This window comes from Mastigoproctus giganteus, chromosome 1 (genome assembly GCF_048544385.1).
Source record: "Mastigoproctus giganteus isolate SK-2022 chromosome 1, ASM4854438v1, whole genome shotgun sequence".
In the NCBI taxonomy this organism is placed as follows: Eukaryota; Metazoa; Arthropoda; class Arachnida; order Uropygi; family Thelyphonidae; genus Mastigoproctus; species Mastigoproctus giganteus.
In genome coordinates, this window is record NC_143575.1 from 140,363,202 (window position 1) to 140,384,327 (window position 21,126).

Here is a 21,126-nt window from a genome sequence, read left to right on the forward strand (position 1 = left end):
TACTTCATACAGCATGTCCCACCCACTTTTTCTTACTATTGAATACACCATGAATTGTCAAACTAATAGAGCAAGCTTATCTGCGAAAAGATCTAAACCTCCCAAGCACTTCCTAATTCATTTCACAAATATACGTGGTCTCAATTCTAATCTCAACGATGTCCATTTCCACTTGCAGTCTGCCAAACCCCATGTACTTTTTCTGACAGAATCTCAGTTATCGGTTGATTCAACTACTGCTCATCTCAGATGCCCAAATTATTTGCTGTATGATTCCTTTCGCCTCAAAGGTGGTACTTGTGCATATGTCTGTTCTGATATTCCCTGTCAGAGACTTGGCAATTTGGAATCTCCTCTCTTTGATCTTCTCTGGCTTAAAATCTCTCTACCTCATTGTGTCAAATTCATCTGTTGTCTCTACCGTTCTCCCAACTCCACTAATCACTTGGAGCTCTTTGACTTTCTCTCTTTGCAACTTGACTTTCTCCAGCCCAACTTTCCTAACAGTGAGGTAATTTTCCTTGGTGATTTTAATGTTCACAACTCCAGCTGGCTTCCGTTTTCTAGTCACACCGACCCAGCAGATCGAGATGCTGAGGCTTTTGCAATTACTAATGACCTAGCACAGATTGTTCATTTACCTACAAGAATACCGGACAATCCTAATCATACAGCCAATACGCTTCATCATTTTCTCACAAACAACCCTTCTAAGTACATGGTCGAAGGGAGAGGTCCTTTAGGCACTTCAGATCACAACTTGGTGATTATCTCTTCTCCAATGGAACCTTTATCTCATGGCTATTCCCAACCTCGTGCTGTTTGGCATTACAAGAATGCAAAATGGGATGACCTGCGAGACTTCTTTTCTTCTTTTCCTTGTTCGGATTACTGTTTCAAAACTTCTGATGTCAACGTTTGCTCAGATCGTGTCAATGAAATTATTCTTGCAGGAATGGAATCCTTTATCCCACACTCCGCTTTAAAATCTTGTCCTTTATCTAAACCTTGGTTTTCCAATAAATGTGCTAAGGCTGTTCAAGAGAAGAATGTTGCATATCGTAATTGGCTTGTTTCTAATTCTTCAGTTTCATTTTCTGCCTACACCAAAGCTCGCAACTGTTGCAAAGCAGTTATTAATCAGTCCAAACTAGAGTTTGAACAGGCTAAGAGTAGAAAACTTGCTTCTTGCCCTAATGGTAGCCGAGCATTCTGGTCTCTTGCCAATGCTATTGGCCGCAACTTTTGCCCATCTCTGCTCCCACCTCTGTCCAAACCAGATGGTTCTGTTGTCACTTCAGCCAAGGATAAAGCTGACCTGCTAACATCCCATTTTTCTTCCAGCTCATGTATTAATGATCTTGGTAAATCACCTCCCACCATTCCCAACACGCTCCATTGAATGCCTCCTGTGGTCTTCCGTCAAAAGGATATCAGGAGGATTTTGATGAATCTTGATGCTAAGAAAGCTCCAGGTTCTGATGGTATTTCTCCACTTGTTCTCAAAACCTGTGGTCCTGAACTTACTCCTATTCTTTGCTGCCTTTTTTCATTTTCTTATTCCAAAGGTGTTTTTCCTTCTGCTTGGAAATTTGCTCATATCCAGCCAGTTCCTAAAAAGGGTGACAAATCCCTATCATTAAATTATCGTCCCATTGCAATTACTTCTACTCTTTTTAAAGTAATGGAGAAATCAATTAACCGCCAACTCTTAAACTACCTAGAAACCTTCCGTCTGATCAATAATCGCCAGTATGGATTCCATCACTGTCAATCCACTGGTGATATTCTGGCTTATGTTACCCATTTATGGACTAATTCAATGGAAAGGTTCGGTGAAACCCAAGAAGTTTCTCTTGACATCTCAAAGGCTTTTGATCATGTTTGGCATAAAGGTCTTCTAAACAAGCTTCCATCTTATGTTTTGGCAACTGTTTTTAGTAATTGGTTATCCAATTTTCTCTCTGATCGCCCACTGATGGTGATGGTAGATGGCTCTCTGTCTTCTAACTTCTCCACTAATGCCGGTGTCCCCCAAGGTTCAGTTCTTTCTCCCACTCTTTTCCTCTTGTATATTAATGACCTTTTTCCATTGACTGGAAATCCTATCCATAGTTTTGCCGATGATAGCACATTGCATTCCACTTTCCATTTGGAGAAACCTTGTCCTGCTCAATCAGCTTCAACTTCTCAAAAATCTGCTACCAATTCCTTAAATGCCGATCTTCAGGTAATTCTCCAGTGGGGCAATGACAACTTAGTTGATTTCAACTCTTCTAAAACTCATTCTTGTCTTATATCTCGCAAAAAGGATTCTTCTGCTCCTATGCTTATGTTTAGTGACACTCTGATTTCTAGGCAAAATGATATATCTCTTTTGAGGATTACCCTGACTTCTAATCTCTCTTGGCATAAGCACATTACAAATATTGCTTCCTCTGCATCTAAAAACTTTTTTTTCTCTTTCACTCTCAGCATTACTTTTCTTCCAAACAGCTGCTCACTCTGTATAAATCGCAAATCCGTCCTGCCATGGAATATTGTTCCCACATTTGGGGTGGTGCCCCCAAAACCTCTCTCAGGCTTCTCTTTTCCATTCAGAAGAGGGCAGTTAGGTTAATTAATGATTCATCTCTAACAGAGTCTCTCCTATGCTTTCTCACAGACATACTGTTTCTGCTTCTACAGACACTTCCACGGGCACTGTTCTTCTGAATTGGCTTCTATAATTCCCGCTCTCTCTTTCAAAACAGTCCGAACAAGTGCCGCCAGCAGCCAACAACCATTTACTGTCCAACTTCAAACCCACAGAACCAACTTTTCATCTTCCTCGTTTATTCATTCAACTGCCATTTTCTGGAACAACCTTCCTTCATACATATTTCCTGAAAATTACAGTCTACAGAAGTTCAAGTCCAATGTCAACAAATATCTTCTTTCGTCTTCTCAAACTCAAACCCAAGCACGGTACTAAGTACTATAGGTTCTAATACCTCTCGTGTTTGAGGTTCACATAAAAAAAAAATAATAATAATAATACAAAGGTTCTACGTATATTAAGTCACAACCTACAAGTTCTCTAGGTAAATTAAAAAAAAAACTAAGGTGCATGAATTAGGGATATAAAGCTACTTATAGAGTATGATTTAAAATGAGAAATAAAATCGATAAAATGGCAAAATTCTTCAGAAACTTAAATTTGTTAAAAGCTCAAAATTCATGGATACTCTCAAAAACTAAGGTAGACTTGTTTTCTTGCATACATTTTCACTACTGATACTAAAGTTTAAACAAACTTGGAAAAAAAAAAAAATAAATAAAGATATAACTGTTTCAAAAATGTAAGTACTGAGGAATGTGCACACACGCACGCATACACATACTGGGTGACCTAAAAAGTACTACCTACCAAAAGTACAAAGTTTATTGAAAAGATATGCAAAATCAATTACTCAAGGAACTTACAAAAGAGCATCGATAATCCGAACTAATTGGGACTGGGAGTAGTTCAGACTTACGATTTGTTCGGATTTTCGAACTTATCAAAAATACTGTTCTGGAGACTTAAAAAAAAAAAAAAAAAAAAAAGTTTATTAAGTTTAGAAATAAATACACTGGCTTTAAAAATCTGAGGGACCCCTAATTTTTTGTTAAAATCCAGTGCCTTTTCACACAACAAAGGTCCAGATATGGGTTCTCCTAAACTTCATCTCTGTGTGAACCACAAATAAAAGGTGCTTCAAGGGACGGGTCATTAGCTGTCCTCAGTTTTTCTTTTTTGCACCATCTGAATCAAGTTTTGATGCAAACTGTAAAATTATTTACTCGTTTTTAATGTCTGTTATGGTTGTGCTGGCTACAGTGGCACTGCAAGTAGTGGCTTTGTTAAAATGTGCTCTCAGTTATATTAAAATTTGGTGGTTTAAGCATAAAAAACTGAAAATACATCTTACCATACAGAAGAAGAGGTACAGAGGATTCTCATTAGACACATATTTTATATCTGTGTGGTAAAGATTAAAATAACAGTTTAACAGTTAGCGCATTCGAAGAATACAGAAGATTATGCAGTGGTTAATGCTATATGAAAGGAGTATAAATTTGAAATACAGGAATGAATATTTTAAAATGTAAGAAATGTATTCATTGGGGGGTTAAGGCTGTGTGAATCTGCATGAAAATATGTTTATGGTAAGGAAACGTTGCATGCTTTATAGTTTGGGAGAAAATACATTCAACATAATTAATTGGAAATACTGGATATTAATCAGACATTGAAGAAGAAAGAAGAGGGATAATAGCGTCACCTTACGAATAAACTCATTGACTGAAGATGTAATTACTTGTGCGAATCTAATGAATAATATATATCTGTTTATATACATAGACAACCTCTGCAAACCAGGCGAAAACCAGTTGTAATCAGCCTTCTGCAGTAAGTCGGGCCCTGCTGTAGTCACCTTTCCTCTTCAAGAGCATCTCGTGGGATGCATAACGACTCTTCCTGTGATTAAAGCTGGCCCCTTTCAAAATCAGCCATGTGGTAGGCAATGGTGTGTGTATACCACTACATTATCTGATGCCACAGAGACCATAACAAAACCAACTCCAAAAACTGCTGTTAAAGGAAGACCTGCAACTAGGTGGAAGGATGGGATCAGTGAACTTTTGGGCATGAATTTTTGCAATGCTGCTCGTATAATACACTATACGAGGAATTTGTTGGAGACCAACAGCATCTCGGGGAACTATGTGACTGAAAGAAGAATACAGTTGATATATACCTTTAAAATATTAATCACAGAAGCCTTGAATGCATATATACCATTAAAAAAATACTCTAAGAGGAGGATTCCAAGTTGGATGAATAATGAAAATGAATAATGAAAAATAGCTAACCAGATTTGTTAGTTTATTCACTAAATCCAGCTCATGGATTTTTTCGACATTGTTTATTTGGAGTTCAGCAAAGCATTTGACTAGTCCTACATGAGCGATTACTTTATAAGCTGGAACAGGTTGAAATCACAGAAAAAATCCTTAGATGAATAAAAGGATGGATTCAGGGCAGGAGGTAGAGGGTTGTGATAAATGGTTATTCCTCAGATTGGGTTTTTGTAAGAAGTGGGGTTCCCCAATAATCAGTATTAGGACCACTGTTGTTTTTGATTTTCATAAATGACATTGATAAAGGGATAGAAGGCATGATGTCTAAATTTGCAGATGATGTAAAGATTAGTACAGTAGTTAATGATCACCACCAAGCAGAGCTTCTTCAGAGTGCCCTAGATAGACTTCAGGAATGGTCAGAAAAATGGCAGCTATGTTTTAACCCAGCAAAGCATCAAGTAACCCGGAGAACAGTAAGCCCAAAATAACTTATACACTTGGTGGAGTTGAATTAAAACCAGTAGTAGAGGAAAAGGACTTGGGTGTTACGATACGGTCAGACATAAAAGTTCTCACATCATAGACAGGTTGCAAGAAAGGCCCATAGTGTCCTAGTGATAATTTATCAAACTTTTGCTACTAGAGATAAGAACATCATAATCCCATTATATATGGCTATTGTTAGAAAACACTTGGAATGCTGTGTTCAAGAATGGAGGCCACACCTAAATAAAGACAGAGCTTCTTGAAAGGGTCCTAAGGAGGGTAACCTGCCTGGTGAGATCGGCAAAAGGGCGTCCATATCACTAAAAACTTTGAATATGTAGGGTGCACTGCTTGGAAACTAGGCACCTTAGAGGAGACATCATGGAGGTGTTTAAGGCTCTGAGAGGGATAAGTAAAATGAATGAGAATTAAATTTTCACAGTTATAGATGATTCTAAAACTAGGGGCCATAAATTCAAGTTAAGGGGGATATTTCAGCCAGCGAGTTATAAATTACTGAAATAAGTTACCTACATGGGTGGTAGAGAATGACAGTTTGGGGAAATTCAAAGATCAGCTGGATAGTTACTTATGGGATGAGGAAAATATATGGGTTGTCTGTATCCTTTTCATTTATTATTTATTAATATTATTTTATTCTTCAATTACTTCAATTAAGACTTCAATTATTATTATTTATCAATTATTTATTTTATTTAATTTTATTATTATTATTTGTTAATTAATTAATTTTTTTTTTTTTTTTTTTTTTTGGCTGGTGCAGCATAAGCTTTAGGCTTCCTTGAAACATATGGCCATTACTAATACTAAAATCCTAAGTACGCATTCAGATTTACTAGAGACTAGAATTAAATACACACTGAGATTATCTGAAAACCAACCATTTTCATTTTAAAATTTTACTTTAATTTTCTAATAAAACATTAGTTTGCAGATCTTTGTGTATGCAATTGTGGAACAATTTCTAGTGCTATCAGTAAAACCATCACACCAGAAAAGATAATATTTGCTATAGGATATTTCAGAAAAAATCCTCAGATAGTAAAGTGTACATTATCAATTTCCATTTTCCTTAATTTTAATATTCTGTAATTGCTACAGTTGTCTTCCCAGGCTTTTAAAATTACATCACTTTTTACTAATGTTCCCAACTAATGACTTCACAACCTAATACTTTCAATATTTAGCTAAACCAGCTTCTTCCACTTTCTATCTTACTTCACTTTTTCAAAATTTTACTTTACTTTTCTCATATATATTTTTTTTTTTTTCAATGCAACTCTTGACTCAATTGCATAATCAACTTCTTAGCAAAGAACACTGGCCCACTAAGTAACAAAAATACTGGGGGTGGTGAGGGAGGGATTTCTGTGCCCAGACAATTTTTACCAGTGACAAGATGCTACAAAACATTCAAAATACGGAGGGTTGATTCAGCCTTTTGATAATGATTTTGACAGTCCTTTAAAACTATGAAATTCCATGTTGCCACCACCGGTTGTGTTCTATTTGTTTTCCCTGCTTATGGACTATCACACAGCATCGCAATTTCTATTGAAGTAAAGCCCGCTGCAAAACTGCCAGGTCGATCTTGTCCCATCCCTGCTGGCAGACTTTCCACAAACCTTCAACAGTTCTGGGACGGCAGCTTAAGAGCTCTTTTCAAAAGTTCAAAGGCACAAAAATCCATGGGTGTGGCATAAAGTGATTTAACAGGTATATCTTCGAACGCGATGGAATGAATACCTGTCACCGCTTCCATTCTCCGCAAAAAAGCATGGATAGAATGGAACTGTGGCTGGATGCTTTATCCTGGTGCACCCAGACCTTTTCAGCGTCAGAACCATACAATGTGAGTATTTCACGTTCAAACAACGGCTGTAGAACTTCAGTCTGATAATACATCAAGCTGACTTTCACTTTTTTAGCGACTCTACCAACTCAAATTCGCCATTATAACAAAAACTGGCTACAACCATAAAACCTCAGCCAAAACTTTCCTTGCACTGATGCTCCCACGTTGGAAAAGCCTTGTCACCCTGTGGACGGTAATAAAGTGCTCAAATTTTGTTGCAATAAGAGAGGTACACCCGCACTTCGTCCAATGCTGCTACGAATTTCCACGTTTCAGCTGGCAGAAATTTTTCGTAGAGCTTTCGAGCATTGACCCGCCATTCTGCAATGTGCTTTGCTCCTAGATGGTGTACAAGGGCCTTGTGCTTCTTCTCCAGTTGCAAATTTTCATTGATTATGTGACACACTATAGCTCTGTCATTTTTGGATTTTCACTGACAACGAGCAACTGCACTTTTCGTACTACCTCCCTCGTTCTTCTTGGAGCAGGTTGCGGTTTCTTCAGTGTTTTCCGTCCACTTGCAGCAGCTTCGCAGAATTTTCTTTTGCCATTCGAAACCTTATGGATACTGAACTTTGATACACTGCAATTTTTCGACTTGCACCTATCAATAATTTTTGCATAACTGTACCCTTCTTCGGAAAGTGCGGTTACGTAACCTTCCAACCATGAGTCCATTTTCCGAGGTCGACATTAAAACAATTGATACACCTGTTCATAAGATTGGGACTGTGCCTGCAGGGGGAAAAAAAATTTATAGCCATATGTCACAAGCAGGATTAATGTCAAAATCATTATCCAAAGGCTGAATCCACAGGTATAAAGTCACACACTATGAGAACATGTTTAGAAATCAGGTCGATCTTGTCCTGGTTTCTAAACCTAATGGTGACTGACATGAGTTATTTAAAGCAGTAAAATAATTTTAGAGCCTTTAAATGTATCTTTCCTTTTTATCTAGCAAAACTAAAATTTAAAATATATGGTTTAAATTATTATATAAAGGATAACTGCAGATTAAGTGCTCAATAATATGCTTTAACCAAGACTAACTGACTACTGGAATAAACTCATAATTTTTGCAGAAACAAAAAGCATATATAAATTTAAGAGGAACTGGATAATTGAAATAGGTAAAAGAAATTAATGAAGAATGAATAAAGTACACCCAGCAGAGGGGTTTTAATTAAATATAGTCAATATCATTATCTGTCAGAATCTCATTTCTTGTATCATTAGCATTAGCAACGGCACATGATGCAAGAAAACAAGCTTATATAGCATCAGACAAAACCCTCCCCTCTTCTCATTTCACTCATCCGCCCACTCCACTCCAAATGTTTGTCTAGTTCTGCCTTGAATCTGTTTAAGCTATCAACTTCTACAACAATAGATTGAAGTTTATTGTAGCAATCAACCACCAGCTGGCTAAAGGCAAACTTCCACATATCTATGAATTTATGCCCTCTCAAGCGATTATTCTGAGCTAGAGGAAGAATCCCATCAGCACTGATCATGCTCAAACCATTCAAGGCTTTATACACCTCAATCAGATCATCTCACAGGTGCCTAGTCTCCACACACTGTAATTTGCAAAAGTTAAGGCTTTCTTTGTAAGAGCAACACTTTTTCCATTCACTAATCTTGTTGCCCTTCTCTCTACTCATTCCAGCAGCTCTACATCCTTCTTGAAATAAGGCCTCCAGACCTGTATACAGTACTCAAGGTGTGGCCTGACCATTGCCTTATACAAGGGGATAATCACCTCCTTATCCCTGCTAGAAAAATTCCTGTATATCATTGACCAGACACCAGGAGCTACTCTTGCAGACCGTCTGCACTGCTCAGAAAACTTCATATCTGCCTGCACAATTACCCCCAGGTCCTTTTCATTCTCTATCACTGTCGGTGTAGTACCACACAGTTAATACGTTATTCAAGGGTTACTGCTTCCCATATGCAGTACTTTACATTTGGCAATGTTAAAGTTCAATAGCCACCTCTCAGTGCACCTGCTCAACTTTTCTAGATCCTGTTGCAACAGCGTACTGTCATTAGTGTCATTAACAAACCTGTCAACCTTCATATCATTACAAACTTGGACATTAAGCCTGAATCCAACACTGTTGAGCCTGAATCCACTAACTGAATCCACTAACATTAAGCCTGAATCCACTAACTGAATCCACTAACATTATGCCTGAATCCACTAACTGTTGTTAGTGGAGTCCTGGGGGACTCCACTAACAACAGTGTCCATTGATTACCACTCTCTGTCTTCTCCCACTCAACCATCTCTTTATCCATAGCAGCAATTTGCCTCCAATGCCACACTGCTCCAATTTGAGCATCAGTCTTCCATGTGCAACAGTATCAAAATCCTTTCTAAGATCCAAATATATGATATCAGAATTATTCTTTGCATCCAGTTCCTTTGTGATTACATCATAGTATCCAATCAAATTGGTCAGACAAGCTAACTAACAAACCCAAGCTGTGTTCGAGCTATAACTGAAGTCTTGTCTAGATGATCTTGCAGTGCTTCTTTAACCAGTGCCTCCATTAATTTCCCCGGAACAGAAGTTAAACTGACAGGTCTGTAATTACCTGTGTCTCCCTTTGATCCTCCTCCTTTGTGGATTGGGGTCACATTTCCACATTTCCAGTCCGTGGGTACCTCCCCCAAGTCCAAGGAACTCATAATTATGCCTATGGATTTGCTTACTTCCTTTGCTGCCTCCTTTAATATAACTGGATAGATTCCATCCACCTCGGGTGCCTTTCTTATGTTTATCTTCAACAATTTCTCCTTCACTTTACACTCAGTTATTACAAGATTATCTAGCTTACTGCCAGAGTTTAATACACCTCTGGCATTTCTCTCACTGAATACCTCCTCATGTGTGAATGTAGATGCAAAATATTCATTTAGTTTGTTAGCTACCTGAGCAGGATCATCAACAGTTGAACCATCGATATCAAGTGGACCAATCTGATTCATCCCCTTCCTTCTAGAGTTTACATAAGAAAAGAACTCTTTGCTGTTTTACTTTGCATCCTTTGCCAAAGATTTCTCATAATTTGATTTGCCTGCCTAACCTCCGTTGTGACTTGGTTACAGACTAGCTTATATCTTTCATAGACTTCTGTGTCACCTGTTAATTTATATGTATCCCACACATTTTTCTTCTCTGCCACATGTTTAATTAGTTCATCTGACATCCATTTAGGCCAAATCTTGAACAATATTTCTTAGTTGGTATGAAAAGCCCAGTGGCTTCCAAGATTATTTCTTTGAATGCTTGCCATTTTGAATTTGCTGTTGGTCACATCATCAGTTGGTCCCACCGTACAGAATTTAAATACTGTCCCAGACCACCATAGTCACCTTTACAAAAGCAAAAACCCTTTCCTTTACCCCTGATGACAGTTACCTCTTTGAGTAAATCCCACTTCAGCACACTGTGCTCACTGCCACCTAGTGGTTCCTTTATCAGCAGATTCTTAAAGCATGAAGAATCACTACTGATAATCGGATCAAGAGATTTACTCCTTCTAGTTGCTTCCCGAACATGCTGCTGTAGAAAACAATCATCCAATAAATCCACAAAAGCCTTGCTAGTGTGTGTGAGTGACCAACCCACAAATTCTAGTCAATCTCTGGAAAATTAAAATCCCCCATTATAAGACACTCTGATCTGGCCCACCCTATTTCCCTATACAATTGCTCATTATGCTCATCCAATTCATAAGGTCTATAAGACACACCTACTCTCATTTTTTCTTTTCCAGTGCTTATGTCACACTAAACAGACTCAACATTGCATTGTCCACCAACATCAATTGGATGCACTTCCTTAGATTTTGTGATTCTTAACTAACAGCATAACCCCCTCGTCCCTTCCTGTCCTGTCTATCCTTTCTGTACACATTGTACTCCCCAAATTCCAATTCTGCACTCCTTATGTCTGTGTGACACCACGTCTCTGATATCCCAACAATATCGGCCTTCGATGTCTTGATTAGTACTTCAAGCTCGTCAAATTTATTAACTATACTCCAGCACTGGTGTCCACACAAGTATACATGCACCTGTTTCTACTCTTAGTTACGCTGTTTTGTTGTTGTTTGTTTCGTTTTTAGGAGCATTAGCAACTAAGGCCATATTGCTCCATGAATATGTGGTGGTCATTCCCTGACCTTTCCGCATCCTCTGTATTTGGTGGTGATGGGCTCGAACCCTGGTCTAATCAAGAAGCGTGTGCTACGCACTGCTGCTCCTTCCCACCTGGCTACGGAGGCGCCTCTTAGTTACGCTAAGAGTAGAAATACTCTTAAGGTAACTAAGAGTATCTTAGCCGATGTATTTACTTGTTCTACTATGACTCCCAGCAGTCCTGGAAATTTCCATTGCCTTATTTTCCAGGCTGCTGCTCAACTGCATTTCAATAGAAGCAGTGCAAGAATCACTTTAACCTCTGCTAGTGGCTACTAGTAGAGGTTAAAGTATCTATTAATCTGTTAATATAAAGTATCTGTTAATGTATTAGTCCGTGTATCCTCCCCAAGCTAGCCGTTTTCCGACCCACCTAACTCTACCTCAATAGCATCAGCAAATATTCTTGCACCCTTTCTATTTAAGTGTATCCTACAAGACTCTCATCATATACTCCCTCCTATCGTGTCTGGGTAGAATTGCAGACACTTTCAAATTCAACCCTAACTCACAGCTTTTTTTCAACATTGACCTGTACTTGTTAAGTAATTCCGCTGGTCTCCTACTCTTAATATAATTAGTGCCAACGGGTACAACAATATCACCCTTTATGCCCTTAAACGATGGCATCTGCTCTACAACATCATCAACCTTTGCCCCTGGCAGACATACTCTGGTCCTAACATACCCAGATGTTATCATTTTGCCAATGCTGATATTTTTAGCTAGTATATTCTTTTCAATTTTATGAGTTTATGTTTTAGCCTGTAATTACTAAATATTACAAGATAATCACAAAAAGTGATGCTTTTATTTTATTTTTTATAATTTTTTTTTTTTTTTTTTTTTTTTTTTTATGAAAACTTCAAACACTAAAGGTATCAGAACCTATAGTACTTAGTACCGTGCACAGGCTGAAGGAGATGAGGAGGGAGGGGATGCTGAAAACTTTGATATGGTGACTAAACAATGTGTTTCATTATATTACTATTTCTCATTAAGTATAAAAAAGTGTAACACGTAACCTCTAATTAAAAAAATATTAACTAAGTTCTTTGAAATGTTTACATATGTAAATGAAAAGTTTGTTATCACAGGTTTTTTGTAGTCATATTGCTATTTTTAGAATGTGCAGCAGTAAAAAAAAAACCGAACTGAAGTTTACCTCCAACGTTGTCATCTTGTCATGTACAACTTCAGTTAATAATAATTCCCAGACATGAACAGTGCACAAATTCACTGACCTTAAAGCAATGAGTCTAAATTTTGGCAAAATACATGTATAAGTTATATTTGTAGTATAAATTATTATTTTAAATTATATTGATTTTGGCCCATTTAGTCAATTCATTATGAGTAGAAAGCAACTGATTCTATTGTTTCTGCTAGATCAGAAAAAAAAATAATAAAATAAGTGAGTATTTTTGTTTTTATTTATTTTTTGTTCTTATTTTATTTTCCACCACAAGATGACTTTACCTTAAAGCTGATGTGCATAACAACTTGAATTGTCTAATTAAAGGGATACTAATTGATCGAGATGACTTTACCTTAAAGCTCATGTGCATAACAACTTGAATTGTCTAATTTAAGGGATATTAATTGTGCACTATCAACGCAGTACATATGATATTCTTTTTCATTGTTAGCACTACAAAAAAAGCTATTTTTAGGGAGTTATTTTTCCCTGAAAAATGTTACAATAGCTATATGAATATATTCCCTTATTTATCGTATAATACATGCCATGAAGATTGTCAGAGGATAACGGGAAAAATATTTGTTGGGCAACAGAATTCATCCCCCCCCCACTTTTGAATAAGACATAATTTGTAAGATATTTATGTTTTTAAAGAATTGATATACAAATGGCTTTTCTAAACAGTGAAAGCCAAGTAAAGGATAAGAGTAAATGCATATGTAACTGTTGTGAATGTTTTTAGTAACTTGAAGGTGTCTATTTTTTAGAACTCATACTAATCAAAAGATAATCACCTTAATATCAATAATCGGAAAGACAAATAATCCACGAGTACATCTAAGCCCATGTTTTCTTCATTAAGAAACTCTCGAACCCACCTGTAAGAAAAAGGTTTTAATGGCTCATCTTGTATGCATTTATAAATAAGACTATATAAAGTAATTTTTATTATGACCATATTAGCAAACAGCAATCGTCAAAACTGCTTCTTCATATCTAAATGATTACTTCTATAGATTCCTAACTTTTCTATACTTATATATTCAAAAAATATCTAAATATGACTTAGGTGTATAGGCCTAATGTACTCACAGAATGAAACTGCACATCAAATACAACAAGCAAAGATACTGCAGCCAATACCTTATTGTGAACTCCAAATGCAAAACTGAGCAAAACATTGATTATATGCAGTGCATAAAATATCTTCTTTTTTTGAAAATACACATCTTGTAATAATTAGAAACTTTCCAATGAATCGTGTAAAATATTTCTTCACTATACAAAAAAAAGTGCCAACTACACTAATGCCAAAATCTAAAACATAAGAACATTGAATTTATTTAAGTATACTTATATTTTAATAGCCATATTGTTTTAAAATTCTTTATAAATCATTCACAATTTTTTTCAGTTTGTATTGTGTTATTTTAATACCAAAGTAACTCAAGCCATTAGGCCTTGGTGTATTTTATGAGGCCAGTATGCTTGTTTTTGGGATGAAAAAAAATCTGAGAGGGAAATTATAATGCTTGAAAAGACTTAATAAATTCCTTCACATAATTTTATTTGATTCAAACCCAGATTTTTTGTGAATATGTGGCACAATTGAAAGAAAGAGTCATTATTCTAGCATGAAGGTATACATAAGGAATATATTACATGGTCTAGGTCTAGTTTTCTAGTTTACTGAACAGTCTGAAATCATTCTGTACATGATTTCAGGCTGCTGGTCAACACTTCATACTTTTAATAGTTTATACCAGGGGTCCCCAAGCTATGGCCAGAAAAAGAATTTTATCCAGCCTGTGGATATTTCAATTGGATCGTAAAAATTAATGTTTATATTAGATCACAATAAAATTTATGAAAAATACATTTTACAGGATTATTTTAACATTCGTCGGTAGATTAATAGTGTTGATGCCCCTGAGTCGTCATCTTAATCTTGTTAGATATTAATTCTGTTATTTCCACTCAAAGCTATTCTTTGAAACATTGTTAAAATAATCCGTTAATCTTGACCCTGTCATTAAATAGCAATAGGCATTAGAGACGGTAATTAAGGATTTCCTAATCCCTTGCCAGCATACACAACAACCGTGATGTCCAGAGTATTGGAGCAAAGGTCACCCTAGGCTTCCACTATACAAGAATCCAGAATAAAACCTGGCACAAGCAGCATGGTCTGATGATTGGTATTGGTAAGATCCTGAACCAGCCTGCACATGAACCTTGATGTTCAGGGTATGGGAGCAAAGGTCACCCCTGGCTTCTACTATATAAGAACCCCGGATCCAGGATAAAAACATGAGACTATCCTATTGGTTAATGGAGTTAATCCCTCTGCTATAAATTAACTGCTAGCAGCCTGTATGCCCATAAAGTTTCTGGCAACATCGGCAAGAGGAAACTGTCAACATGTATGAATTTAATCTCTTTATTATCTTAGATTTCCTGTTTTCTACTGCAATAGCAATTGTATTATTGGTAACTGTAATATCCTAAAATATTGAAATTTGTAGCCCTTTCTGTTCCCCCCACAACATGATCTGATGATGGGTGTCGGTAAGATCCCAAAACGTTGCCTTATTAAACTATATTATAATATAAAACTTATAGTTTTATAATAATATAGTTTATTAGGCAAACAGCCTAATAAATTTCACGTGATATAAGAGTGATATGAATATAATAATAACCTTTATGTTAAAATATTTCATAAAATTTGAAGACACGTTCAGTACTTACTTACTTCAATATTCACAAGTTTTTGTTTTTTTTTTTTAATTCCAGTGACCCCCCATAAAAATCATGTTGAAGTTGATGTCGAAAAAAAGAAAAGTTGATGTGAGTATCACGTTTTTAATGAGCAGTGGCCAATTAATTACTTTTTTGCACTGCTCAATGATACTTGCACATTTCTTATTTGCAATGAAGCCTTGTCAGTGTTCCAGGAATATAATGTGAAACGTCACTACACCACAAAACACGATAAATTTCAAGGAGCTTCGCAGCAGAAAAAACTCCAACTAACCCAAACTTTTCAAAGTCAACATTTAGAGCTAGTTTTTGAGCCTCCCAAATCATTGCCGAAGAAGGAATGGACTTTACGGATGGAGAATTTGTTTGGCAATTGCAGAAGTATGTCCTGAGCTTATGCTTATGTTTGCAAATGTCTAATTTGCAAACATAAGCATAGGCTCAGGACATATATTCCACACAGTGTAATATCACATCTACATATGGTACACAAGGCAAAATGTGTTCTTTGGCATCTTACTGAAAGACACTGTTAATTAGCTTCACACCACAAAGTCCAAAGAAATATCACACATTACATTACAGTGAAAAATGCTATTATGGCATGTTTCTACTTTGCAATGTAAGACTACATACGTTGCAAAGCATGTGAAGCCTTCATTGCACATTTGATAGCACAGACATTTACAAAATTTTAAATTTAAAAAAAAATTTTAACGATTTATTTTATTTTATTTATGGGAAGGGGGAGAAAAAGATGGCAGAAAGGATTCTCTGTCATAAATCTATATAATTGACAGCTATGCATAAGCAACCAGTTAATGCAATTGGGCAATAGTTTTTTTGGGTTAACAGGATCTTTACCTGGTTTAGGAAACAGTTTTATTGTGTAGTGCCACTGTTCTAGGAACTTGTTTTCCATGTATAATTTCAGTTATATAACAAGAGTATTGTATTCAATGGTTTATCATTTAGCTGTTTTATCATGGAATAGTGTATATCCTCACATCCTGTGTTGCTTTGTCTTGTTTGGTTTAGTGCTCTATTTGCCTGATGTAGCCGAGTGGTCAGGAGTGTGAGTGCAGTAGTACACGCTCTTGGAGTGGACCGGGGTTCAAGCTTGTCACTGCTAAATACGATTAACATATGTATTGATTGATTTATTGTAAACTCTACTGACCTGGTGGTTGTGCCGGTGTGTTCAGCTTTGCATTTTCAAATTGCTTCTTCTCTTTTCCAAAATTCACAAACTCTGGAGGAAAGCTGAATGGTCTCTTTTACAGTTAACACACTAGGTTAGCTGTAACTTCAATGTGTCACTGCACATTTATCACTATTCATGCTCCTTTGAGCCACATATAGCACAAGCTATGGATCCTTAGAAAGATGTCTGTGGGTGTCCATACCTCTGACATTTATAACATTTAATTGGATTAAGTATATATGTTCTCACATGAGTTTAAATATCCTGATTTAATGGACACTGGTGATTGTGGCGAGTTGAAAGTCGAATATATTTCTTGTATGAATGATATTTCCTTCCCTCCATATGGAAATACATTTCACACCAGTGACACCCTTGTTTTCTGTTTGTTGTGGATTTCCTCTTCTGTAGCATCTAACAGATCACACATTCAGAGATCACCTCCACACTAAATGTTAAGAGTTGTATGGGGAGTTACAGTGACTGATATTTCCTCTGAAGTTCATTGTTTTCATTAAATGTTCTGCCTGTTTAGGAAATCAATATTCCTACTATCCCTTTCTGAATGAAAAATGGAGACATTCTTCCTATGACCTGTTCACTGTACTGGTGAATGAATAAGTCATAGTGAATGAATGAATATATTATAAGGTACAGTAGTCTGACTTGCTGATTCCTTTCTGTTTTTTTGTCTTTTAACTGAGTTGTTACCTATGTCTTCTAGTTGATTGACGTTGTCCGTGTTTACCACTTTTGGCCTTAAAGGTTTGTCTTCATCACCTAGGTTTCCAGCAATGCCACACTAATAACTTTAATTAACTGCTTGGACACTAGGTGGCCAAACAGTTATTAACGTTAGCTCAGTTAATAAATTTAATAATAAAACAACTAAGAAAAGAAAGGTGGATTTCCTTTCTGAGTTCTTACTTGGAACTTTCAAAGTATGCAACTACTTAACAGAAACTGGAATGAGAAAAACAATTTAACTAAAAAAAAAAAAACTTTATTCACTTGCTATACTTATGACTACATGTTCTAAACAGCACTACAGTAGAGCAGCATCAAAAATCCGAACATCAATAATCCAAACGAGCCGGCATTTTTTTTTTTTTTAAACTGGTGCCATTAAAATAATTACAGTAAGCACTGGTTACTTCAATCGCATTTGCAAATTGAATTTTGATTCTATTAAACAACAATTCTAATAAGCAAAAATCAGAGGAATATTATCTACAAGCTAGAAAGCACAAATTTACACTTTTATTACTTTACCAATTAACAAAATTAAATGACACGTGGAAATCAATCGACAAACAAACTGAATGCTGTCCAAACTCAACTATCTTATTGAAAAGAGTGAGAAATCTGGCAGCAAAGAAACAAAGTTCAAAAATGGTGCAGCAAAAAATAAGTAATTATTTTCGTTAAAGGCCTATACATATGTGTCATCGTGGCTGAAAGTTACATTTTTTCCATCCATTACCTATGAATAAAGACACATAAGTACAACTTTGTGTTTTTATTTCTAAACTTACTAAACCTATTTTTTTTGTCTCCAGAACAGTATTTTTGATAAGTTCGAAAATCCAAACAAGTCACAAGTCCGAACTATCCCCGGTCCCAATTAGTTTGAATTATCGACGCTCTACTGTATATAAACCCCAAAAAAATTTGCACAGTGATCACTTGGCCACAAGATACGTCTGGCACCAGGCCCATAAAAAATGTAATAACATTTCATGCATGAAGTGTAGAAACACTTTAGCATTAGTAGAGGCATTTGATGCAAGAAAGCAAGCTTATGCAGGATCAGCCAAAAAAAAAAATAATAAATAAATAAATAAATAAATAAATAATAATAAATAAATAAATAAATAAAAAATAACCACTTCCACTTCACCCCTCTGTTCGTTCGAACTTGACACTAAAAAATAAATGTGAGATTATAGCTGCAGAAAAGGGACTAAACAGATAAAACCCAATACCAGAAAAATATTAACTCACTCGATATTATTGGTCCTCAGTGATATTTCCAAATCTCTCAATACTTGAGTAGATGTTGAATCACCAAGCATTTTTCTTTTCTAAATGAGAAATCATTTCAATGGAATTAACAGGGTGAATATATTTAAATATATTTCAGCTAAACAGAAAAAGTATGAAAATAAAATCAACCTGATAAACAAAACTTCACCAAAAATGTAGCCATAAATTTTAGCTCTACAAATATCAAATGAATACAGCTTATTTTCATGAATGCAAAAGGCAATAAAATAATCACTAAGGAAAAAGTAATAAAATAAAATAATTTCTGATATCTTTTTTGAGAACTTTTCATAGAATTAACCCTAGATGCACTCAAAGAATTCATTTTAAATTATTTCCAGTTTCTCTCATCAGTGACTAAGTTATTAATATTCAGAAACTAATATGATTATGTATTATTCCATGCAGTTTGGCTTATCTCCAGTTAGGTTCCCTATTTTTAATAAGAGCTGATTGCTCTGATTAATTAAAAGAATGACTCCCATTTTCAAGAAATCGATTTTATCCCAGTGTTCCTACTATAAAAACTGGAAATCTCTTAAGTAGATAATTTACATATAATTCAAATATTTGATGCTGACAACCTATTTACAATAACTGCCTTTGATCAAGTGCTGTGCAAACTGACTCTGAAAAATCAATGCTATACAGATTTGCTTATATTTGAACAAAATTAATTTGTTTGTGCAAAATTTACTTCATATTTAACTTCTTTAATAGTATTGGAAATGTGGTTCTAGGTTGTTTTTGTTGTTTTGGTTTTTTTTTAGGAGCATTAGCAACTAAGGCCATATTGCTCCGGGATATGCGGTGGTCATTCCCTGAATGACCTTTCCGCATCCTCCGTATTTGGTGGTGACGGGTTCGAACCCCGGTCTAATCAAGAAGCATGTGCTACGCACTGCTGCTCCTTCCCACCTGGCTACGGAGGCGCCGTGGTTCTAGGTATTTTCATTTTTAGCATTAGCAGAGGCATATGATGCAAGAAAGCAAGCTTATTCAGCATCAGCCAAAAAAAAAAAAAAAAAACACACCACTCCCATTTCACCCCTCCGTTCGCTCGAAATACCTGTCCAGTTGAGCCTTAAATTTGTTTAGGCTATCAACTTCAACAACAAGTGATGGAAGTCGGTTCCACCAACCAACCACCCGCTGGCCAAAGGCAAATTTCCGCACATCTATCCGACATCCGTCCTTCCTCAATTTGAATTTAGGCCCTCTCAGCTGATTATTCTGAGCAAGATGAAGAATCCCATTGGCATTGAGCATGCTCAAACCATTCAAAGCCTTATACACCTCTATCAGATCACCTCACCGGTGCCTAGTCTCCAGACACTGTAATTTGCAAAACTTAAGCCTTTCTTCGTAAGAGCAACCCTTTGTTCCATTCACTAATCTTGTTGCCCTTCTCTGTACCCGTTCCAGCAGCTCTACATCCTTCTTGAAATGAGGCCTCCAGATCTGTATACAGTACTCAAGATGTGGCCTAACCATTGCCTTATACAAGGGAATAATCACCTCCTTATCCCTGCTAGAAAAATTCCTGTATATCATTGACAAGACACCATGAGCTACTCTTGCAGCTCGTCTGCACTGCTCAGAGAACTTCATATCCGCCTGCACAATTACCCCCAGGTCCTTTTCATTCTCCACCACTGTCAGTGTAGTACCGCAGAGTTGATACGTTGCTCTGGGGTTACTGTTTCCCACATGTAGTACTTTACATTTGTCAATGTTAAACTTCATTTGCCACCTCTCAGCCCATCTGTTCAACCTTTCCAGATCCTGTTGCAGCAGCATAGCGTCAGTGGTGTCCTTAACAACCCTGCCAACCTTTGTATCATCTGCAAACTTGGACATTAAACTTGATATCCCATCATCAATATCATTCATAAACACCGAAAACAACAACGGACCCAACACTGAACCCTGAGGAACTCCACTAATAACATTAGTCCACGTTGAGCAGTGTCCATTGATTACCACTCTCTGTCTTCTGCCACTCAACCATCCCCTCATCCATAGCAGCAATTTGCCTCCAATGCCACACTGCTCCAATTTGTGCAGCAGTCTTCCATTTGCAACAGTATCAAAAGCCTTTCTAAGATCCAAATATATAATATCAAAGTTATTCCCTGCATCTAGTTCTTTTGTGACTACATCATAGTATCCAATCAAATTGGTCAGGCAAGACCTGCCCTTAACAAAACCATGCTGCGTCTGAGCTATAACTGAATTCTTGTCTAGATGATCCTGCAGTGCTTCTTTAACCAGTGCCTCCATTAATTTATAGAACAGATAATTATAGACCTGTTAAACTAACAGGTCTATAATTACTTGTGTCGGCCTTTGATCCTCCTTTGTGAATTTGGGGTTACATTTGCACATCTCCAGTCTATGGGTACCTCCCCTGAGTCCAAAGAAGCTCTCATAATTATGGCTAG

General features: G+C 36.5%; 1 protein-coding gene across 1 annotated transcript in view; it reads right to left on the reverse strand.

The window, feature by feature from the left end:
* The window catches only part of Frl (formin-like protein), a 708,708-nt gene that overhangs the window by 546,966 nt on the left and 140,616 nt on the right, over positions 1 to 21,126 (reverse strand). Inside the window, exons 4-5 of the mRNA XM_090382384.1 lie at positions 18,641 to 18,720; positions 13,464 to 13,547 (exon numbers count right to left, since the gene is read on the reverse strand). Coding sequence (XP_090238510.1) covers positions 13,464 to 13,547; positions 18,641 to 18,720 — 164 coding nt within the window. The remainder of the gene's footprint in view (positions 1 to 13,463; positions 13,548 to 18,640; positions 18,721 to 21,126) is intronic.